The sequence below is a fragment of the Caloenas nicobarica genome, chromosome 10 (assembly GCF_036013445.1).
Source record: "Caloenas nicobarica isolate bCalNic1 chromosome 10, bCalNic1.hap1, whole genome shotgun sequence".
Lineage (NCBI taxonomy): Eukaryota > Metazoa > Chordata > Aves > Columbiformes > Columbidae > Caloenas > Caloenas nicobarica.
This window is the reverse complement of record NC_088254.1, coordinates 3,201,725-3,226,186: the sequence shown is the minus strand read 5'-3', so window position 1 is coordinate 3,226,186 and position 24,462 is coordinate 3,201,725. Positions and strand designations below refer to the sequence as shown.

The 24,462-nt window shown below is 42.9% G+C and overlaps 1 protein-coding gene across 7 annotated transcripts in view; it reads right to left on the bottom strand.

Moving 5' to 3' along the window:
- The window catches only part of NEO1 (neogenin 1), a 172,207-nt gene that overhangs the window by 14,058 nt on the left and 133,687 nt on the right, over positions 1-24,462 (bottom strand). For all 7 annotated transcript variants that reach the window (XM_065641762.1, XM_065641763.1, XM_065641764.1 and 4 more), the window contains exons 9-19: positions 19,955-20,109; positions 19,561-19,709; positions 18,514-18,652; positions 14,863-14,912; positions 13,888-14,032; positions 12,169-12,279; positions 9,101-9,295; positions 7,635-7,730; positions 6,310-6,485; positions 2,955-3,093; positions 465-572 (exon numbers count right to left, since the gene is read on the bottom strand). In XM_065641762.1, the coding sequence (XP_065497834.1) occupies positions 465-572; positions 2,955-3,093; positions 6,310-6,485; positions 7,635-7,730; positions 9,101-9,295; positions 12,169-12,279; positions 13,888-14,032; positions 14,863-14,912; positions 18,514-18,652; positions 19,561-19,709; positions 19,955-20,109 (1,463 nt within the window). The remainder of the gene's footprint in view (positions 1-464; positions 573-2,954; positions 3,094-6,309; positions 6,486-7,634; positions 7,731-9,100; positions 9,296-12,168; positions 12,280-13,887; positions 14,033-14,862; positions 14,913-18,513; positions 18,653-19,560; positions 19,710-19,954; positions 20,110-24,462) is intronic.

Sequence of the window (24,462 nt, the reverse complement as noted above, 5' to 3'; positions counted from 1 at the left end):
CAACAACAGTTTACTCTTAGTACTTATGCCAGGGGACTAATAAACTGACTTTAAGTCTGTTCTGTGCCCACAAAATGACACGAAGATGACAAAGAGCCCTGGAATGGAGTCTTCTAAATGAAATACGGATGGGCCAGATGCATTACGGCTGTTTTTCTGGAGGCATCTATTAGAACAGCACAAGCTGATGAAGGCAAAGGTTACAGAGCTGTTTCAACTTTCAATTATATTTCTGGTTAGGCTCCAATTTCACACTGCAGTTAGTTTATATCTTAATATATTTTTACTAGGTACAAAAGTAAATAATTAATCTGAGCTACTAAAAAGATTGACAAAGTAGATATAGACCTCTTGGCTAGCTGTAGGCTAAATTAAACACGGAACATGTTCCCATAGTTATGCAGATTATATTCTGCCGTTAACCGGGTGTCTTATATCTGCAGTATCGCTCACGCAAAGTGCACCTGTAATTTTGCCGTTGGCTTCGGACGGAGGCTGCCAGTTCACAATGATGGTGCGGGGTTTCCCCTCCTTGCTCACCACGGTCACGTCTTTGGGAGGAGAAGTCGGCACTGCAAACAGAAAACCCAAACAGGCTGTGAGAAACGGGCTGCCTCCCTTCACTGGATAAGCACCTTCCCTTTTGTTTTACCAATGAAAAAATACAATAATAAAATAGGATAATAAAAGCGCTGAATGTTCAAACACACCCACCACCCCAGTGCGGTGCTCTTACTGGTTTACTCCAGCTGGCAAACACCATCGCGGTGTGCGGCATCTTCTCTGCAAGGACTTGCCTGCTTCTAAAGCGCTTCTGAATTTGTCTGGTAACAATTACACGAGCTCATGAAATAAACACACCCCGTATGTACAGATACACAAAATATCTCCACATCTGCCAGTTAATGGTGGGACTAGAAATGCCAGTTTGCCCCTCCAATCCGAATCAGCAAGGTAAATCCACCAGAGACGGCGAATCATAATCCGTAATTGCTGATTTAATTTAGTGAAGAATGACTTGTGACTCGCAAGGAAATCTGCACCACCAACAGCACTGGAAATCCAGACATGTTTGCTGAACACACCTTTCTCCCTGGGTTGGCAGAGAGCGAGACTGAGAGAAGGAAAGGAGCAGAGCGCGGCTTCTCCGTCAGCCTCCTCCTGCCCCAAATTCAGGGAACGGCCCACGCTGCTCCAGCCAAAACCTGAAATCTGAGACCTCCTCGCTGTGAACTCCAGTCTCCAGCTGGGGCTCAGATTAATGGTTTTCCAACGTCGCCAAAGGTGCATTAACCAGCCACGGTTTGCAAGGCCCCACGATGAAAAACCTGAGACTTCTAATGAGGCACCTTTTAGCAAAGTAAATCCGCCTTGGATATTTAATACTATAATAGTAACATTTAGTGCTTACACGGTGCTTTCTGCATTTAAAGAGCTTTCTGTGCATTACCTATTAGGAATTAATCTGTCCGTCCGCTGAGATGGCTCCTCATTATCCCTGTGCAGAGTAACAGGACGAAACCAGGGAGAGCAAAAGCTCAAGAGTTACTGTAACTATTATCCCAAATACTTAAAAACGTGCTCAGCAGAAATGGACAGACGTAAAGTACAAATCAAGGCCCCTGTAGTAAGCTTCAGAGAAAAGAAATAAATAGAAAAAGAATCCTTGGCATCAGCCGAGGAGCGAGTCCTGTACAACGCTGCTGCTCACGAGTATTCAAAAATAATGAGTCACCCGCTCAGGAATTTGGCGAGTAATATAAATCACAAGGTCTGTTATGAGAAAATACACTTAGCCTTTTTTTTTTTTTCCTAATTTGCTCCTCAGTTCCCAAGATTTAAGTCATATTTGCAAATACTCTTTTACAACCACCCCAACTAGAAATGTAGTTTCTATGTAAATGAAATGAGACCTCCCGCATCTCGCCCTCGCTCCTGTGCTTTTTGAGCTTCAAATTCCCTTTTGCAAACTTTATTTGTGCGACCTTCGCAATCTCTCCTCTTAGTGTAGAGGTACGGACGAGAATCGTACGTCTGTCAGCAAAAATACCAAATGAAGTGTTTTATTGTGGGAAGGGCATTGTGTAATAATTGGGATGGGAAAGGAGCCTCAGTCCAGACTGGTGGATTCCCAGCAAAAACTAAAGCAACTGAAGCTCGCAAACGGTTTACGAGATTCAGAACAGGTTACGAGCTTTCTGATTTTATCCTGGTTTTGCTTTTTATTATTTCTTGGTTTAGAATATTGGATGATCTCACCAACGCTTGATATTTTTGCGGTATTTTACTTTAGGCTGAGAGCCGCAGGGTCATTTGGACAGGCTCTTTTTGTCCTCACGCTTCCAATAATCACAAACACGAGCATAAGAAGCGGCAAATTTAACTGCACAAATATCATTTCCCACTGCAGGATCAGAGGGCTCGAGTTCCTCCCGGTAGATACAACCCCTTTTTCTGTTCTGTACTTGGATGGTGCGTCATTTCGACAGCGCTGCAAGAGCAACTCCTGCTGAAGAACAAGAATTAAGGTCTAACTTGGATGGCTTCATTTCTACTGGGATTTTTTTAAAAATTCATTTGCCCCATGCACTTCCCGAGTCTGTAGTAATTATCATCATAACTACCGCAAATGTAAATTCTTATTTGCTGAAGTATTTTCTTTGTATTTGCGATTAACATGCTATTTCTGAGCTGTTTCAAGCTTACGCTTCTTTATTCTCTCCTGTCTGTGAACTGTGGTACATTATTCATTACTCCTCTGTAATTTGATGTAAATTCTTTTGCATGCAATCATCCCTGCGAATTTTGAAGTATGTTGTTGTTTTTCAATCAGAATTTCTGACTAAACTGTAAAGAAAAAAAGCCCCCAGCAAGCATTCATCAGCATAACAATTGTCAAGACATGTTTTCCCTCCTCCAGAATTCTGGAACGCCGGCCCTCCCAGAGCGGGTACCTAATTCAAACGTCGTTCCGTGCGCCGTCATACTCCAGGTGCTCGATCTTCGGCCTTTGGTCACCATCACGGAGAATTCGTACAAGGTGTTTGGTTTTAACCCGGTCACCAAGTAGCTCAAAGTGGTGGCGTTTGCAGTCTGAAAGAAAAACAACGTGTCAGGAACTTCTGGGCTGAAAACCATCCGTCCCCGGCTCCCCAACAGCCTCGTCTCAGGTGTTTCGAACATTTCCGTAACCGCGGTCATTAATTCCGTACCGGTTTTGCTCTGTCATGCAAAATCATTAATCAAGTATTAATGTGCAGTTGTTTTATCCTAAACTAGAAATTCTTTCTGCAATCAGCAAGAGCGTTTAATAGCAGTCAATTATACATTTTAAAAAAAAAAAGAAAAAGAAAAAGAAAAAGGAAAAAAGAGCAATACAAGGTCCAGGGCACGCTTGTTATGCAGCAGGTTAAATCACTGTCCGCTTGGGGGGTTTAATTTACAGCATTTCATTAACTGCTCTGGCTGGGGAAAACAATGAAGCCCAGCTAACAATAAGAGGCCTTCTTGAAATATCTGCCTTTCGCATTCCTGTTACAATTTTCCGTAAATATTTAACACACTTAAAAAAATCAACTGAACGTACAGGTGCTGAGAGACCTGAAGATAACGAAGGTTTATTAACAGTTCCATATTTTTCAGCAAAAACTGGTTATCTAGGATCATGCACTGAAACTACACATGGTTTACAGCGTAACAGCTGTTTAGGTAGAATTCTTAACCTTTGGGTTAAAATATCTGATAGTCGTTATATATGACTTAAAATTATTAGAGGCCTATGGAAAAAAAAAAATCTACATATGCATATATTTCTTACCTTGACCTACAGTAATATAAACACAGAATTAAAGAGTGAGTTGTCTCAGTATTTGGCAGGGCCATATAACAACCGCATGTAACAACTGCTGCCTTCAGAAAACGGCTGTTTGCAGCCGATTCTTTTTCGAGGCAAGGATGGGTCTATAAATGCACGTTCCACGCAGACTCTCTGAATAATACAGGCCAAATTCTGCACCCCCTTATTCCTCAAATATCCATAACAGGTTTTTGGTTCCAGCAGGTGACATTCAGGACGCCGCCAGCCAAGCGATATTTGGATTTGTACAGACTATTTTGCTTGTTCACAGGTGTCTTTTGCCAGGTGGACGTGGCAGGGAATCCTCCTCTTTTGTATTTTTAAATCTGTGCCTTTGAAACTTGGTATCTTTTCATTTCCCTGCGCATCATGCTGAATGTAAATGACACATGAAAGGCTGAACTGGAGCATTCGACTTCTTCGCTTTTTAACACCACTTACTGTTTTCTGAGATCACAACACATCCCCCGATATTAAACCCCGCTCACCCACTAGAAATAAACTTCATAAATATTACCCTGTCAAACTTGTTTTCTCTTTATACACTCCTAAAAGATCCAAGTTAAGATTGAAGATTTTAGGTTGCGATAAGTCACAGGTAGCGAGCGGGACGACTCTGCGCCGCCAACAAAGACTCTTTGAAAAACCCTCTGAACTCTATCGCATTTGCTCTGTGTTTACACGCTCTAGACGGACACAAATCCGACGCGGATTTCACAAAATGAGGCTCCTGAAGGTGGAAAAAGGTTAAGATTTTGGTGTGCAAGGCTGTGTAACGGAGAAACTCCGATGCAACCGGGTGAACAGCCTTAAAACACGCGATAAATACCGAAGCTGCTGGAGATGGGCATGACGAACAACGTGTGAGCTCACGGGCAATAAAGTGACCAGAGACTCGACTGAAATACGGCAGCTTCTTGAACAGCCTCGCTGAAAAGAGGCTTTGCCTTTCTTAAAATTCACACTCGTTACTGTTCAACAGAATTCACGATTAAACGAAGAAAGAAAAGCGGGACGTGAGTTCTCCAGACATCACGGGTTAAAAACGATGAGAGCAAATGTTCTCAAACTTAAGTCCTTTTGGGCAAATGCTTTTTACGATGAGTAATTTTGAACTATGTTCCATCATTACATATTATTTTTGGTCCACAATAAAACTCCTTGACCACTGGCACCAAGAGCAATGGGAGTATTTCATTTACCATCATTTTTTTAAAGCATTTAACTAATGAAACTGCAGTATTATATAAATCACTCCCGAGACGGCCTCTGCACATGACTCAGGAATGTGGGTTCATAAATAACTTGCCTTTAGAGGAAGAACGCAGCTTTTCATTTCAATTAAAAAAAAAAAATCTGGTTTGTAGTAAGATTGCTCGGCAAGAGCATAAAGGGAGCTCCACTAGCTGGATAATTTAACAACCATTTCCTTTGAGTCTCGTTTCAAACATGAAATTTGCAGGCAGCATTTTTGGGGCCTCCAGATAACTCTGAAAATTGAAAAAAATCCAACCATCTGACTAAAAAAATCCAAACCAATAAACCAAACCCTGAATCTAGTCTCCAAATCAAAACAGGAGATGAAAAGCAAGGAAGGCAGGGATATCACAAAGTTATCGTCAGCTATTTTGCACCCATTCAGTTCCAAAAGGAAAGGTTCATTATCAGCTTTGTATGACCACAAAAGGTTGTAAAACAAAAGTTAAAACCGTCAGGGTAAATATTTTCCCTGCATGACTCACCCCACAAATTCAGATGCCTCTGCTCGCCGGAGCGAAGCCGTTAGGAACACAAACCTTATTAATTAGTAACGCCAACCTTATTAATGTACTCTGGCTCCTCTGAAGGCAAGGCCACATCTGTCAGACACGGCCATCGCGTCAGGGTCGAGCAGGAAAAATAAAATTGTCACCGTGTCTGTGGTTCCACAGCAGAAGGTACCCCGTTTCCCCAAAAATAAGACCTACCCCGAAAATAAGCCCTAGCGGGATTTTTCAGGATGCTCAAAATATTAGCCCTACTCCAAAAATAAGCCCTAGTTACAAATTAATTTTGAAAGTCAATTTAAATAGTGTCCAGGCAACTATACATGTAAAAAAGTCAGCATCTTTTGGAGCAAAAATTAATATAAGACCGCGTCTTATTTTCGGGGAAACAGGGTAATTCTGGAAGTGTTTGCCGTCCTTCCCAGCGCCGCTCGCGCGCAACTCCCCGTCGCCATCTCCGTCACACGCATACGCAAAACCAACCACTAAACTAAATCGAGAAACGGCTTTGAAGACACCACTTAACTGAGCGAGACTGATGTGAGCTCAGTCCGGGCAACTCAAATAAACCCGGGCACACTCTGTACCCTTTTTTAGGTGCTTGTCTTTACTCTCAGCTTCCACTTAAACGTTACATTTCGCGCTGGAAAAAACGCGGCTGCGTTAGTGGTGTCGAAACTCCGGTACCTTGTACTTGGTGTTAGCGGGAATATTGGTTTTCCAGCGCACGGTGTAGTAGCGAGCGTCCGTGATCTTCTGGTTCTTGGGCAGGGAGTTGTCTGCCCAAGTGATGCGGATGGTGTCGTGGCTCAGGATGGAAGCCTGAACTCCCACCGGCGGCATCATGGGCGACGGATCTGGCACTGGAGTGTATGGAGCATTAATAACAAACAAATCAACCTCGGAAGTGTCTAGGGAATCGATGGGCAAAAAGTTGTGTATTATAATTAAAAGAGGGAGAAGGTGGCATTTTAATGTAAACAAAAAAGAAAACAAAAAGGGGGGAATGCAGGGTAGTACAATGAAATGAAAGGTGAGAAATGGAGAAAAAGAGAGAAAAGCCAGAGTTAATAGGTGACATAAGACTGGCTAATAAAATTCTTCTTGCATCGTGTTCCCTTCTTAAGACAGTAAGACAACATATATATGCTAATATATACATATACCAAATTGTATTTGTGCTCAGTGCATTCAACCAACCCCAAGCATCCAGTAATTTTGACTTTATTTGCCGCAGTGTCCCCGATTCCTCTTCCAGAAAACAGGGTGGGGGTAAAAGAGCTCGACTTGTCTAGATGGGTAAATAACACTTCAGCAAAATTACAGGGAACTCCCACCATCTTTTAAAGGATGTTCATGGCAATCAAGTTCCAAGTATCATACAAATTGCTAATAACTGAAGAAAATGCAATTCCAATGTCCTCTATAAAAGCTGTAAGAATTCCTGCTCTTTAGAAGACTAAACCAAACACAAGTGTGAACATCTACACAAAATAACTAACTAACAGTCTAGGCAGCATGGTGAGCCATAGCATTGTAACAGCTCGCTTGCAAGCAAATATCTCTGCTTAAGATCTTTTATTAATGTATTACAAGACGGAAAAAAACACGTCAAGAACTTGTCTAGTGTAAGTGACTGCAGACTGAGACTTAGACAAAGAAAACGCAGACGTTGTGTTCAAAATCTCAGTGAAAAAGACCAAAAACCCCCTATGCTTGTCTGTAAAAAAACCAACCAACCAACCAACTAACAAATAGGGGCAATGCCTTTAGAACTGCACCCACACAATTTGTGCTAACGTAACGGTAGCTTTTTGAGTGAGAACCTCCATACGTAGTTGAAAAGTAAGCTGGGCAATTTGAAAAATGAAACCAATCTTGGGTGGTTAATAAAGGGATGAAACATGTGACCCTGAAGCAGTAAGGCCAATCGGTTAAAGAAAAAAAAAAAAAAACCCAACCGTTCGATGTCATCACATCCCAACTTTGGGCAAAGCCACCGCGGGCGTTACCTGAGTGGGGTCTGGTCACCGCGCTCTCGTACAGGGGGATTCCTTCCCCCACGTTGTTAAACGCTTTCAGAGTTATCACATAGTGGGAGCTGGGGTCTAAAAGAGAAAAAAAGATCAGAAGAGTTTTAGCGCAAACTGTTCGTGAATCCTATTTTCTGCTTCTCCATTTTCTCTTTGTGCGGTATTTTATTTTTTAAATGAAATACATGAAATGGCTAGCCTAACTTTAGTGTTCGATAGTTCTCATACAGCGGAAGCGTACACTTCCAGCAAATCTCTCTTAAGTACAGTAAAAAAACAATAGCAAGCAAAACCATTTTACAATGAACATTTTAAGTTGCTCTGCTCTAGTATTATCAAACCTCCAATTTTAGGAAACTTCTCAATAGTTTGCAATACTAGCATTTATTTTGCTTTCAGGATGTCTTACCTACCACAGAGAATTCTGTGAAGGGGTGATTCTATATTTTTCTTTTAAAGTAGATGCCACTGTATCTTGGTGATACTTTAGCTCTTTTTTGCGGGAAGCCACCCGTTCTGGAGAATAAGGGAATGCTGCTCGGCAGGAAAGTTTTTGTCATAAGGGAAAGCATCAAATCAAAATGCACTCTGCTGCAAAAACTCGGTGAATTTAGGATTCTGGGTTTGGATTGTTGCTTTGGATTTTTTTTTTTTAATTTAAATTTTTATTCCTCTGCCTCATTCTCTATCAGTAGATGTCCTGGTTTTGTTAAAAAGTTTCTCTTTCAGTGAATTTCCCTGTCAGCTAAAGTCTTCTTACTAACTGCAGTTTTCCTGAAAGTCAGGTACATGTTTTGGTAGACGTAGCAATGGAATGCGAGGTCATTGATAATGATGCATCCCGCGAGATGTGCAAGCAGGAGGTGAACTGAAAATTGACCAACTGAAGTATTCCATCCCATTCACGTCACACTTCATATAAAAGTGGGAGATCACGAGGATCTCGTCCCTTTTCCTTATGGCCGACATTGGGAGAGGACCTTGCGAGTTGTCCCCGCGAACTGAGGTCTAGTGACAGACTGAATCCAGCTCCGGTTGGCTGCAGAGTCCAGTCCGGGACTTCGGGTGCCGGCCCCACATCTGCCGGAACAGCTGCCGGGACTTTCAAGATTGGCTTTGTATATTTTGTATTATTTTCTCTGTTTTTATCGGTAGCATTAGTGAAACATTTTTCATTTTTTCCAACTCTCTTCTCTCTGTCCTTCTTTCCCTCCCAATCGCCTGTCCTTAGTGGGAAGGGGGGAGAGGGAGGGGCTGAAGGGAAAAGCGGGGGGAGAGGAGGTTGACAACACATCTGCCATGGTTTTATTGTCACCCCGCAATCAAACCACGACAGTAGAAAACTGAGTTTATTTGAAATTTATCAGCAGGTGTAATATCCGAATAAGGAGAAAAGATCCTCTGAAAAACACGCTTGGAATTTTACTTAATTCCTAGCAGCTCACCCAGGTTTTCGATGGTGTAGTATCTCTGCTTGTAGTCCACCTTGATGGTCTGGGCGTGCGGGCTGCCGATGCCGTAGCCGATGGCGTAGCCCCTCACCACGATGTTCTGGTTCTCCGGCGGGGTCCAGCTCACCACGATGCTGGTGACCAGCGGCCGGACGTGCAGGGAGCTCGGGACTTCAGGAACGCGAGTCTCTGCTCAAGAAAAACGAGGCTTGTGAAGGATTTGTCTTAAATGAAGGTAACGACGCGAAGAGCTGGGAGGGCAAACGCAGCACTGCGGTTCTGGCATGAGCGCGCTGCAAAGCTTTAGTGTACGAGAGAGAGCAAAAACCTCTAATAAGCAGAAGAAATTTAACACAGTTTCAGACGCTAATAGATTTTAATAGATCCTCTCTTTAGAAGAGACGACAGTCATACCGAAGAAAAGTATCAGATCTGCTTCAAGGCAGAGATTTTTGATGTTTGCGCATTTCTCTCCAATTCTTCAAAATACGCGTTGAATTTATCGCGTCCTGCCCCTCCGCAAAGCAATCTACTTTTAGTTCCAACATACGACTTACTTGTGGGCATTAAAATATTGAAAACACACTGATGATGAAGGAAAGGTTCCTGAGCTCGTTGTAAGATTAAAAAGAGCATTCCAAAGCTCTACAAATTGTCAATAAAACTCAGGGGGTTTTGCTGCAAAGGTTGGTTGTGATTCGTCCTACGCTTGTCGGTGTTTAAATCCTGCAGTCTCTTGCAGATAATTCCCCAAATACATGAGCAGATGACACATCCACGCCACAAGATCGAGGAATACTCGTAGAGTATTCTGCTGGTGATTACAACTTCGGAGCGATCTAAAAGCAAATTGTACCTACAAGCGTCCACATCTTTGTTTTACCTTCTCAAAAATGAAATAAGCCCTTTTCTCAGGCTGCTGGGGCCTGCCGTGTGTTGACAGATTATAAATAATTCTGTGTTGAGCTTCTCACTCTAAAATAAAGTTCTGCTTCCTGTGAGGATTTCACTTTAATGAAACGTGCTGCAGTTAGGTAAAAACATTCAATAAAGCACCACAAAAGGATTATTTGGATCATAATATGCCATCGGCCTGCAAGCCCAGGGAGTTTATGGTCTCCAGGTGATGCAGCTGATCAATTAAAAGTTCACAACTATTAAATACAGAAAAGTGACACAACTGCAATATAAGAGATGGCATTTTTAACTGCACAGAAGTTCGTGCATTGGGGAGAAACTCGGTACGAGTGTTTAACACCTCTTGCACAGGCACTCCTGGTGGACTTTGCAAAATCACACAGCCCTACGAACACTAAACTGCACCACTCTGGCTTCCCTTTACATTGATGATGCTACAAAGGGAATTATTTTCTATTTAAATTCAAAAAACAGCCACGGAATAAAAAGGAATTGTGCCTTACGTGTCTATTGAACCTGAGAAATAAAGATTAACTGTGAATGCATTTGCATGGTGTTAAACTTACGCACGTGAGCTTACTAAAGAAAGGAAAGCAACACGCATCTTTCCTTCCAGTATGCACATACGCAAATATACACGTCTACAGAATGGTATGAATACCATGTTACATTGTCTTAACGGTGAATTTTTATTGCTTTATTAATGGTAAGGCATTTGCATAAAGAAACCTAGATTTCCTACAGGACTGCAACGTTCCAGTTGGAAAAAAAAAAAAATGATACAATCAAAACAGAATGAGAGGGTTCTTTTCTTCTACCCTATTTAAATGCAATCCTGACACTGTCCTCAGGCAAATGTTGTTCACTCTAAATCAGAAGCAGCGTACAGTTTCATGAGCTTGTGTAATGCCCATTCAGAGCTTTGGGAAATAGGGGCTGCTCAAACCTGCGAGCTCGTGTCAGACCCAGGTAGAAGGAGGACGGACACACAGATACCAGTCACTTCACTCTAAAAAGCAATTTAAATAACTACAAAACTGAACTCTACTGATAACACTGGGGTTCGCGCTGTTCCTGATTAAGCGAGTTAAGCAAAAAGAGGACAAAATATTAAGTTGAGCATCAACTTTGCCTAAGACACAGATTGAAGCGTGGCATCCAGCTGACTCGGAGCAACCTTCCACCAGCGTAAAGCAAATATTGAAGCTCTTTCATTAAAAACGGCGCTCTTCTTCCACTTCCATTGCTCTTCGATGGATTCTGGGACATGCTCACAAATTTTCTCTTTTTAATTCTGCAAGAATCAGGTTCCACCTTGCAAGTCATTCTAGTGTAATAAATACCAAACATCTGGATCTCCTATCACAGGCCACAATTATTCACAGGACGTTTTCTGCTTTGCTTGTCAACGTCTGCATTGGGAAAACAAGACGTTACCGAGGCTCTGGGTACCACATATGAATCTATGGCTTTGGTGGAAAACACTTAATTTCCAATGGAAGATACAGTCTATACTAGTCTACCAGTACTGATAATATAATCAATCTCCCTTTTCTCCTGTGACAAATTACCAATTACTGTGGGTCCAATGTTCTCTTTAGAAAAAAGGTCCGAGAAATTTAAACAAACAACAAAAAAAAGGCAGGAAAAATATTTTAAGGACACACGGGAGCAACAAAACACAGCGGGGTAAGATTGCAAAGGTCTACGGGTGACAACAAAATGTTTTCTGCTGGTTCTCTCCTACTGTGGCATCTCTCCCGCATTTGACAAAGATAAAAATTGAGCCATTGTTATTCTATAAGTCTTTAATATGTTATTATTTAAATATTGTATCACTGACATTGTCCTTCATAACTGGATGTTCCTTAGCACAGAAAAACATAGTGCCAACATATACTGCTAGGAAGTGTAGAAGAGGGGTTGAATTTCAAGCCATTTCATCGAGTTAGCAAGAATTTTATGTGAAAATAACAATTAATTTCACTTGATCAAAAATAAAACACATTGTATCATTAGAATGCAGCAAAACAACTGAACAAAATCAGGTTTACCTTTCACAAAGGCAATCAAACATTCCTGTGCCCCACCCACGAGTTCTGATGGTTTTGATACCACAACTGCGGTCACATTTATGACCTTACCGTCCAGGTCACTCTCAAAGGTTTCTGCCGACACCCAGTCGGTGGCTGGTCCGGTCCCGTTGACGGTCAGCGCAGCGACTCGGAAGCTGTACTCCGTGCCTCGCTCAAGGCCTGCGACACAAACAGCACCAGGCATCAAAACAGGAATGTTGAACAGCTGGGTTATGGTGTGTAAGAGCTTACAATCAACAGTCAAAGCAGTATGAAAATACGCTCAAAATTTGATACATGGAATTTCTTAAACGGGCACTGTTGCTGGCAAGAATGTACTTAGCTACAGACAAAAATCAACCGCTCTGAGAAAACAAACTCACTGAGTCACAGCTGGAGTTTCTGAGAACAAATCAAAACATCTTCACAGAATCCCAGAATGTCAGGGGTCGGAAGGGGCCTCGAAAGCTCACCCAGTGCAATCCCCCCGCCGGAGCAGAACACCCAGATGAGGTTACACAGGAAGGTGTCCAGGTGGGTTGGAATGTCTGCAGAGAAGGAGACTCCACAACCTCCCTGGGCAGCCTGGGCCAGGCTCTGGCACCCTCACCATGAAGAAGTTTCCCCTCAAATTTAAGTGGAACCTCCTGTGTTCCAGTTTGCACCCATTGCCCCTTGTCCTATCACTGGTTGTCACCCAGAAGAGCCTGGCTCCATCCTCCTGACACTCCCCCTTTCCATATTGATCCCCATGAACGAGTCACCCCTCAGTCTCCTCTCCTCCAGCTCCAGAGCCCCAGCTCCTCAGCCTTTCCTCACACGGGAGATGCTCCACTCCCTTCAGCATCTTCGTGGCTGCGCTGGACTCTCTCCAGCAGTTCCCTGTCCTTCTGGAGCTGAGGGGCCCAGAACTGGACACAATATTCCAGGTGCGGTCTCACCAGGGCAGAGCAGAGGGGCAGGAGAACCTCTCTGACCTACTGACCACCCCCCTTCTAATCCACCCCAGGTCCCATTGGCTTTCCTTGTTAAAAAGTGCATCTTCATTTTCTAAAGCAGCACAATTTCTTCTCTTTTGACCGACTGTTCGTTTACACATGTCTAAAAAATGAACAATATGTAGTCTTGCTCCTGTTCTCACATACTGTTTATTTTTGCTATACGAAATTCTAGTGACGAGATATAATTTATACTGAGTAATGTGCAGGGTTGGATTTTTTAAGTGTACAAAATAAAGAGGGGCTATACTATGTCCATGCCAGAAAGAAAAAAGGTTGGCGTTAGTGGAACTAAATGGGATGATTTGTTTGCGCAGATGCTGGAGGTAAGAAGCAGCTCATAGGACTCTGAGTTGGGCTTGTCGGTGAGCACTGACAGAGCACGCTTACATTGTATGATTCCATACATTATATCCGACATGCAAAGCGGCGACTCTGCCCCATACCAGCCAGGCTGCACTTCTCCAAATCCTCCTCCGGACTTTCAGCTCAGTCCCGCGCTCATTGCGTGTGCCCTTCGCCCTGCAACCCCTACGCCCTTTATAAAGGTTTTGAAAGGACTTGTCCAGTCCCCTTACAGCAGATCAGTGACAAAATCAGGGCTAGAAAACAGGTCACAAGAGTTCGGTTACCACTAGCCAGCCCACACTACGCCTCATAACCTACGATCGCTAATTCTGAGTGTTTTCATTTTTTCTTCCAAGGCAAGAACCCACATCTCTGAGCCTCAGCCCCATAAAAGCATCTAACCCCGCTTTTTGCTAACAAATGTTTGCAAATCCCAGCTCACCTTCGATGAGCTGGAAAAGCTGGGTGCCCCCGATGCTCTCGGTGACGTCGCTCTTGCGGGACACCTTTCGGTAGCGGATCTTGTAGCCGGTGATGTGCCCGCTGTGCGTCCCCGCGGGGGGCGGCTGCCAGTGCAGCATGATGCTCTGCGGAGGGAGAGCGTCGTTAGCAACTGCTCCAGTGCTGGTACTTCAGGAAATGCAAGATAAACCCGTGCATTTTCAGAGAGGAAAACCTAGGCTGTCTGTAAAAAGTACAATTCCTGTGCCTGAGCAGCAGCCCAGGTCATACATGTGCCCACAGAAGGGCACATAAAAGCTCCTCAATCCTATGAGACCTTCGGATTCCAATGTCACAAACGGCCCCTTGCCTTTCCCTCTCATTTTCTTCAGGTTACCTTAAGATACGGTTTATTTGAGGATCTATCTATAAGAACTGGTGTTGCCTCTACAGGGTACAAATTACCTGAACTGTAGCTTATGTGCAGGAAGTTATTTCTTTTTAATGATACAGGCAGTAGAAAAAGGTATTTGGAAAAGAGTTTAGAAAAGGCTTTTTAAAAAATCTCCCATCATAATCACTAAAGTCATAATGACTAAGTATATAGTTTTCTCTTTTAAAGTGCCCAGGACACTATAAATATTTGCGTGTATGCACACACACCATAAACAGTAATTAATCACCAGGAACATATTCAAGCTCTGGTGCTTCAGGCTGCCGAGCCTGATTAAACCCCTTTCGTAATCAGCCTCCACGCTCCGGTACACCGTCACTGTCTTCACCGCATTGTTACATACAACCCACAACGGCACTGGAGCTTCTAATGCTCCAAAGCCCACGATCAGACACTGTTCTGCCCTGTCACAAACAGCTGAAAAGCAGCACGGTAGAAAAGAAACCCCAAGCAGCTCTAAATTCTGGTTGTTCTGAGATCCACCAACCTTTTCTTTTCCTGCTACCAAGGGGGAATTCCTACCTTGGAATTCCGGACCTCCAGCGTCAGGTTCTGCGGCGGAGCACTGGGGACTAGAAATATTAAAGGAATTACAACTCCAAAATTCCCATATACTGTATCAAATACTGCATTTCCACATACAACCACTCTCTGCCATCATTCACTATGAAAGTACAAACCATTCTGGTTGGAGACACTATGTAAAGTAAGGACAAAATTCTACCAGACGTACTTCATGACGTATAGTATGAGCTTAAGAGGTTTACGGATTTTCGACACAAAGAACAAACTCACTTTTTATTCAGGTCTTGACTTATCACAGGCATCTGAATTAAAAACACCCTCTATTTAAATGTACTTCCCATAAACTCTTCAGAAAAAAGATCACATTCAATTCTTTTCAAAATCAAATCTTTATTTTACATGCTGGATTCTGGGAACCCAGATTTAAAATTCCAGCTGTGGTTTTTATTGTCGTGATTTTCCGTAACAGGAAAACCTCGGAGCCAACGCATCCCTGTGTTACTGAAGAGCATCGCAAAGACAGTTTCTGCTTTTCACCCTCCACTCTTTGTTGGGTCTTCGCTACCTGTAGGAACTTGCTGGTCATGACAGGTAAAGTCCATTAAAAAGGCAGCGTAAGAGAGACCCTAAACCCAGCGAAACACTCGTGGCAGCATTTCAGACTCACAAACGTCACCTCCAAGGCAGAGATAAGGGAGGAAAGTGCTGCTCCAGCGCAAGGAAGGAGCACAACAGGGCTGAAGATTGTTCTGGCCCGAATAACGTGCTTTCCAAATAACCCACACCCGTCATGACAACACCTAAGGAAACGCTCAGAGTGCACAGAGCGAAAGCGGCCCTGCGATAAGGGAAAGGTACGCTGGGCGTGCTTAAATAAATACCCCTCTCCCGCTGCCCCCAGCGAGGATTTGTTCTCCCTTCTCTCTCGCCAGCTGACCCGAGTCTGAGATCACCAGACCCAGGGGTTAAGTGCCGCGTCCTTCCGAAAGCAAGAACACGGGTTAAGTGCAGGAAATGAAATCAAGCTCAGCTTTCTTTTGTGCTGTTGGTTGCGTGCGTACCTTCAGAACAACCGAAAAATAAGTCATAGGTGTCACAAGGAATGATTAATAATTAATGCATATATTGCAAGCTTGGAAAGAGCAAGACAATCAGAAGAAATCCTTATAAGCATCGCATAGACCTTGGTTCAAATTTGAACACCTGAAGAGCTGATCTTGCAACAAACCACCGTAACATACTCAGATTAGGAGCAAGCACCTCCATAAAAACGCAGCAGCTTGTTAAACGGAAGCTAAAAGAAGCTTAGAATGAAAACCCTGCAGGGAACATGGAACTGGCTTACAGACCCCACAACAGGAAAACACGAGAAGAAAATGTGCATCTTTCATCCAGAAAGATTGGAGAGACTGAAGGGGAGAAGAGCGTGTTTAAAGGTTTTAAGACCGTTAGAAGAAAGACGACAGAAAGCTGTAGAAAGTAAAATTCACTAGGTTAAATGTCCAAAGTTGGGCCAAAATGAACTTAATGAAAACTTGAAAATGACATTACAGCTAATAATAAATTCTCCTTAAAACAAATCAGGAGCTGGAAGCCCTTCAGAGAAATTGTAGAGTTAGCAGATGGTCAGGGTACGACAAAAAAGAAAAAAACAAGGCCACACAACCAACTTCTTTGCATTTATACTGAGTAGAAGTGAGAATAGAAGTTTCCACGACGCCCTTTATAAGGAACTTACAGGATCTCTCAAACTGAAATGCCAATAAAAAGGATTATGGAAGCGTCAGACATAACGGACAGGGTTAGATGTTACTCAGCCAGGATTTCTCAAGGAACTCGGGAACAAAATCAGTTGCATGACTTAGAGCAGGCTGGAACCTCTCACAGGTTATTTTTGTGCAAGGAGATGGGAAATTGGATGCCACTATTTAAAAAGCTTCTGTCTGAAGTCCCGAAGTCAGTCAGAAACTGGTATTAGGCAAATAAACTATAATAAAGCGTGAAACTCATAGATACGTGGAGGAATAATACGTATTTTTCACTTTTTGAAGGCAAATCCTGTGTCGTGAACTTGCTGGAGAGCTCTGAAGAAATGAAGCAATGAGGGGAAGCCCTCGCCTGAGAAAACAAGCGGTTAAAAGAGGGGAAAGAGAAGGTGAGAAGGAAGGTGGTGGGAGATGAGCTGCGGATCTGCACCGAGAGCTCGGGCTCAACGCATTCCCGAGGGATGAAAGGGGGACGGGGCGACAAACGTCAGTACAGACGAGATCTGAAGAACTGCAGAAACACCTCAGGATATTTTGCGCCTGGATGTTCAAGTGACAGATGAAATTCACGGGAGATAAAGTTACACGCATGGGAAAAACGATCCTGCCTCTATATGCAAAATGATGGCTCTGAGCCACCCCAAAAACGGCACCTCTGTGCTCAGAATGAGCCAAAAAAGTCTGTCAGATGCTACTAATTACACACTCGCATCTTGGATACAATTTTGGTCCCCTCTACCCCCATTTTTTAAAAGCATGCAGGAGAAAAGGAACCGAGGAAAAAGTTCAGAAAAGGGCACTGGAGGTTGAACCAGGTTCTGCAAAAGGAATGGCCAGGCACTTCTGTGACTTCTGAGTCTGGAAAAGAGATGAGAAAGGGAGAATACAGCAAAGTGTAACAAAAATCTGCAAAACGAGGAGTGGGACAGAGGGCTGGTGCACATTCAGTATTCACTTTCGGCAGTACAGCTGTAGGGAACAAATGTCACCAACATACGGCAGGTTCTGAGCAGACACCACCGGGTGATTTTTAACAGAAAATTGATTTGTAGAATCTTTGTCCACTTGATGTTGTGGATGAGAAAACCTGGCGTGGGTTAAAGATGATGCTGACAGGGTTTCATGGATGAGAAACTCAATTAGCAAATACAGAGAAACCATGACAGAGTCAAGAAGTCCCAGAGGAACAAACTTCTGACCACAGAATTTGGGACAATGCTCCTCTCTGCTCGTCTGTTCTGCTTGTGGACGGACACTCCTGGAGAGAGGATTCCAGGCTTTGGTCTGACTGTTCTTATATATAAACTAACTTCTCGAGAAAAAATAAACATTAACGTTAACTCTGATAGTTCTACAATTGTTCATACATCTATATGTGCTCACATTGCCTCTTTATTTGCCTTATAGTTACCACGTCTTGATTTAATTGTTATATGCAATTGATTTAATAGTATCTGTGCTGGAGTCCAAAGACGACCATATAACCACAATTAAAATAAAAACATTCCAAAAGCAAAAGTCTGCTCGTATGTAAAAATATCATAGAATCTAAAAAATAATTTCTAGTTGTTGCCTTCAACATAATTGTGTTTCTGTCCACTCTTAATAGTTTGTAGACTCAATAACCCATGAAATAAACGACTGATGGTGAAATGAAGGACACCATTGTTTCCTAATCAGAATCAGGTACAGTAATTTTCCTTCCCCTCATCTGGAAAGCCCTGGGGGAACTTTCAGCAAATGTGGCCATACACAACAGTGACATTATTAATAAAACAGGGCACACAAAAACCGTAGCAGTCTTTCTGGTTAAAAATTCACTTAAAGGAAATTACCGCATAATTCTTGCAAAAAACCCCCAAACTGGAATAAAGCAGCTTACCATCCGACAGCGTTCGTACAACAACATCTTGAGTTGAGACTCCAGGCCCGTGTTTATTGTAAGCGACCACTCGGAAACTATACTCCGTGTACTTCTTTAACCCGTTGATGGTGTAGGAGAGTCCTGCTACATCAACGTCCTGGGCACAAACAAACGCACATACAAGTCAAGGTCAGAGTTAAGCGAGCTTGCAAGAGAAAATTCTACCTGTCCAATTTAAATCACAACCTGGACACCGGTTGTGTAAATTAAAAGAGATCTGGTAAACTTGCCTGTTAGTAAAAATTATTACTATATTTCGAATAGCGGGAGGCAGAAGTAAGAAAGGTAATTTTATTTGAGGAATGCAACATTCCTGTTCAAAAACTTCCGTCAACAATTATTGTAAATGCTAACAGAAATAGTCTTCCCTTAGCTTTCGTTAAAGCTGGAGTCATAGTCATATGCCATCGGATGGGAAATTAAACGACTGGGATTAATCCTTTCACAGCCATGATTATTCTTAAGCGCCAACCTATACTTGCACGGACCATACTGCATCCTTCCAGGAGAATCGTCAGAAAATTTAATCAATTACACACTCACCGCTATCAAAATACCAATCAAAGAACTCGAGAAGCAAGAGCAGTTCAGATTGAGGATGATGCTGAAATCAGTAGTTCGCCTGCTTTACTAAACTAAAACTGGCCAACGTATAAAACCTGTGCAAGCATCACGAGGCCACCCGAACCAGAGCTGTTAAAGGATGATACAGCCATTATTTGAGTTTTCCTCTGGGGATACGATGAACATACCCAAAATGCTTCTTGGTGCAGACAAATACCTAAATAAGCCACTGCATAAAACACTGCCTTAATTCCAAGACCTATGCATTTCACGGTGGATTTTTAATTTTCAGTCTTTCTGTATTTTAGGCCAAATGACTCAGTCTATCAGAAAAAATGAGCACTTCACAAGGTGTTTCTGGAAATTTAAGGTAAGAACATAACAAAAGAAGACCGGCTGTTCCTGGCATGGTGTCTCACGCGGGGAGAGGAGGCTCCGTACCTGTTCCGTGTCCTGTCCCTTCTCCATGTAGTAGAGCTTGTAATTCTGGATCTCCCCGTTCCCGGACAGCGGCGTCTCCCAGCTGACGGTGACCGAGGTGGGGGATCCCGCGTACGCGCGGATGTTGGGGGCTGGACCGGGGAGCTGAACTGAAACGGAAGCATGACACGCTGCTGTAACATCTTCAGTAGCTAATTCGTTTACTAACAACTTCGCTATTAGCCAACCCCACTCAAAAGACGGTTGTTTTTTCACCTATCTAGATTTGGCTGGATTCACTAGTGGGGGTGTAAAGGTGGGACCAAACTTCCAAAGGAGATCCCGCTCTGATTCATTTTGTCCTGAATGGTCCTAACAAATCACGCATTTTGCATTTTCCTGGTGTGTTCCTCACCCTCGGGCTGCGTTGCCACCTTGAGCGGCGCGGAGCTCTCGCCGGGGCCGTGCTTGTTCTGGGCCACAACTCGGAACACGTAAACTGTTTCTGGCATCAGGTTCTGGATCGTCACTTGTGTCTCTCCAGGATGACTTGTATTTTCAACGCGTTCCCTTTCGGAAACAGAAGGTTTGGGCACAGAAGTATTGGTTAGTAAGAGGGGTTTATAAAGCGGTAGATGCTACTAAGACATATCCGTCTTTAATATATTTAATGGTGTGGTTATTTACACGGCGCTGACTACACCATATAACAGTAACGTGCCAAAATTGCTGGTGACAGTTTCTAAATCTGTAACTTCTCTTTGACAAATAGCCATGCGCTGAAGTAAAAAAATAAATTACCCTCGACATCACAAAATTCTAAGTAGTTTCTTTGTTATTCTCCTAACAGCATGCGATAATTCATCGTGACAGCTTATCCTACTACTCTGAAGCCCGAAAAAGAAATATTTAAGCAACGTACACAGAGTCTGGCGAGATCTAAGGCGTTGCTGTTAATCCCGTGCGGCTGCTTGTTGCGTATTCCTCAAAGAAACCATTTTCATGTATCCTTTTCCCCCTTCCAAACTTTACTAAATTCCTCCCTAATATTTAGATTTTTTAAGAACGCCCTCGGGCACTGCAGGGGTTTAAGGGGTGCGGACCCCACATCGCACCCCACGTGGGGCAGGAAACCCCAGCGGCTCTTGTCTTGAGGGGAAGGTTAAAAGATTAATCATCAACTAACTACAGGTTTGGTTTCCGAGACGTTGCCCTTGGCACGAGAGCTCTCAGAGCTACGTTGGGGTAACGGCATCTACACACTGGCCTTGCCTGAAAACGAGCTGTTCTCCCTGAAAATACAAAGACGAGGGGTCTTACGAACGAAATCTGAAACTTCCCCGCTGAGAAAATCACCTGCTTTGAATACAATTCTCTGCCTTTTGTCTGCCAGAGCCGCTCAGCTCCACAGCAGAGGGCAGACGTTTCCCATCTCGACGATCAGCTGCTATTAAACCATTTCTAACGCAGAAGCCCAGGCAGAATTAGCCCGCTCTCCCCTTTCCTACCACCCAGCCGTTACGCTTTGGTTTGCGCCACAGAAATACGATGTCAAAAGCTCCATTTTTAATTTACTTCTTTTAAAATCAACTAGTATCGCTGACTCTGCATAACTCGGTTGAAAACATTCTGATATCCCCACTGATGAATTCTGAAATTCCCCACTATCACACTGTGTCCATACAAACAACTCCCTTACTGTAACAGGAGATGTTTAAACACGTTTTCTAGAATATTCTCCTTCATGAAAGTTGAGCTAAAGTGACGTTGCATAAACAGCTTAATTTACTTCAGATTTTTAAAAAAATTCCGTCGTTAAATGAGCAGCATCATTACAGCATATTTGAATTTAGACCGTTTACTAAAGATTTTTCTTGTTTTAATGTTTTATAAAGTATTGTCGGGGAGAAAGAAGCTGCCAGAGAAGCAAACACACTGAAGAAATATCCCACCCGCTACAGAATTAAACTGCAGGGCAGGGAAAAAGATAAATATTTTCCCTCGCTAACTTTTCCAGTTATAGCTAGTGCAAAATGTTTGCTGGAAAACACATTTTCAAATGGGTAGTTTCCTTTGAGACGTGTCTGAGATACAATGACGGCATTTGAAAGGCCAGAATAAGCACCAACTGATTCACAGCTGTGGAATAACATCGGCTCCCATTGACATGCAAAGTATATTGCATTTTCTGCCTCAAGTGTAAACGCACTCTCTGATTTTATCTAGAAAAAAAAAAATCGGCAATCCAAGGTTATTATTTAAAATGACGAGAAAAATAAAATCATTTTAATGGAAGGATAACATTTATCAAAAAATAAATAGATGCGTCAAAGTATTGCAATTTTCTGTAATAACTGGGAACTGTGCCTTCCCTCGCAACAGTCTGTTAAGAATATGGTGAGATTAATCTCATTAAGTGCTACATGAATCTCTCATTTATGCTCTTTCTTAGGGAGCCTTGAGCAACTTCTGCGAGCTCTGATGTGTTCAGGTAGGTGTAACAGGTACGAACCAGCTGCTCCATACGAATAACTGCATTACCCTACACAACATCACGACTATTCGCACTCATTCCACTTTAATCCCCAATTAAAGAGCTTTGTAAACTAGACTTAAGGTTTAAAACAGCTCAGGGAAAAAGCCTGCCGTTCAAACCCAGAAACGTTGAACTGGAAATGCGGAGTTTTAAGTTACGCTTAGAACAAAAAACAAGCTCGAGGGAAGGATCAAAAAGCGAATATTGGCGTGCCAGCCCCGTCAGCTGTAGAGCCTGGCGCTGATTACACACAATTAAACTCCATTTTCTGCGATTCAAACCCCCTACGTTGAACCGTGAGCTGAACACCTCTCACGTGTGATTTACCAGCTCATACCAGCCGTGTGCTATTTCCTTTTCTTTTTGTCCAAATCCCAAAAGTCTGGAGTTTTTCTGCCCGAGCGCTTGTCTGGAGTGTCACCGAATTCAACCTCCCTTTGCCCCCCGCAAATTTTCACCCCCTTTTCAGGGGAACCTGGAATACCTGGTGCAAGGGTGAAATCGCCACGTCACGGTACAATCTATATTTTTATCTGATGGGATTACCTGAGTTCTTCCAGAGGTGTGACGACAAATCCACGAGACACCCACTTCATTCGGACGGAATGCCCTCAATAAAAGCCTCTCTCTGACATTATCAGAACCATTTAGCCATTCCAGAAGCGGCAAAAAACCCACTACAGCTTTGGCAACGTTTGCATTTTTCCTGTAATTCCTTGTTTCCTGCCGCTTTCTGTAACATTCAGTTTAGGGGCGAATGTTTTTCTGCAAGTAGACACTGAGTTTAAAAGGTGAAATATATAATTTCTCTGGGGGTGCAATCCTTGAAAGATCGTTTAGAGATGTCAGAATATCTCGCTGAGCCAGTCCACGTTATACGTATTTTTTTCATTTTTCATAAGCCCAATTTAAATGGTAAATAAATCAAACACTGAGTTTGATCACTGCTGAAATACAGGCGAGGAAGAGGCAACACTGAGGTTACTAAAAGGATCCAGTAACGTGTGCAATGAAAATGGTACACGTAGGGCAAAAATATAATGGTACGAGGAGATGGAACATACGCATTGAAAACCACAGCGAAGATCCGTGATCGTGTATAACTCAAGGACTACAAAGCGATCATTTAAGCAGTTTTATAACGCTGAGAAAAAAAAGGAGGGTTGCACATCTAAGCTCGACTTGGAGCTTTTCTCATTTCGGACTGTTTAGTTGTGTGTGACACACTTATCTACTTCTTTACTCAATAACTAAGCAACATTTCCACAAGGCCCAACCAACTGGTCAAAAAGTACCACGTAACATCGATGGTAAAGAGAGCTGCTTTTTTCTTTTCCTTTTTGAAAAAAATTATCATTCTCACTCTCCAAATCCAGGTTCAGCGGCAGGATTTCACAGTATTTTCACATAAATCCATGAAACGTGCGATTCCAACCGCCTTTATGAAGCATAACAAAACCCGTTCAAAACGCAGTGGAGTGGTGAAGTTGAGAAAACGGTGAATATGTGCTAATAAAAGGCTCGCAGAGCCCACTTTGAACCCTGATCCAGAAGGACACTTAAGCAAACAAAGATTTCACTGAAGTCAGTGGAACCACCTGCTCACACATCAGCACCAGCTTAAGTGCTCTGCTGGGTAAACTTTCCGCAGGCTGCAGTGCCAGAACTGGAAACAGCACTTTCTGCACATTATCCTGTAATTCCCTCATTTATTCACCACAAACTACGAGACACCTTTTACCCTGTGTTCTGCACACGCTTTTGGCCTCAAAGGCGTATTTTCTAGATTCCTATAATCATGTATGTAGCGGAAGGGGATGCATTTTGTTTCCTCAAAAGCGGTACAGGGAGGGGGATGAAGCCAATTTCCAGCAAATTATTTTCTAAAAACCCAGCAGGCTGGGCTGGTTACAACCAGGGACCTGAAGGAGGAGAGGCAAGGGGTAAGATCCCACCTTTTTTCCCATCTCACAATAAAAATGAATGTTACTGAAGTAAGGAAGTAGTAGAAGAACAACACTTGTGCGGCTAAGAAAGTTTTAGTAATTGCCTCAATTAGTCATCACGAACCTGGATGAGATGTCTTTCCACAGAACTAAGACAGTGGCAATTCATCACAAGCAGTTTTAGATTCTTTTCAAACGACTTTCTTAACTGAGTCTCACGCTCTAGCAAGTAGACAGATCATTTTCTCGAGTAATAAATCTGATAAGCGAGCTAATTTGCCATTAATTAAGCATTGCTCAAAATAATTATTAGCTCCAACTCCTTCAAACTGACCACTACTCTAAGTCTGAGCAGCAGATCCCATCAGTAAGAAAAAAGGGGCGGATTGAACTGAACCATTGGGATAATATGTCAAAAACTCATGAATGCTTCACATCCAT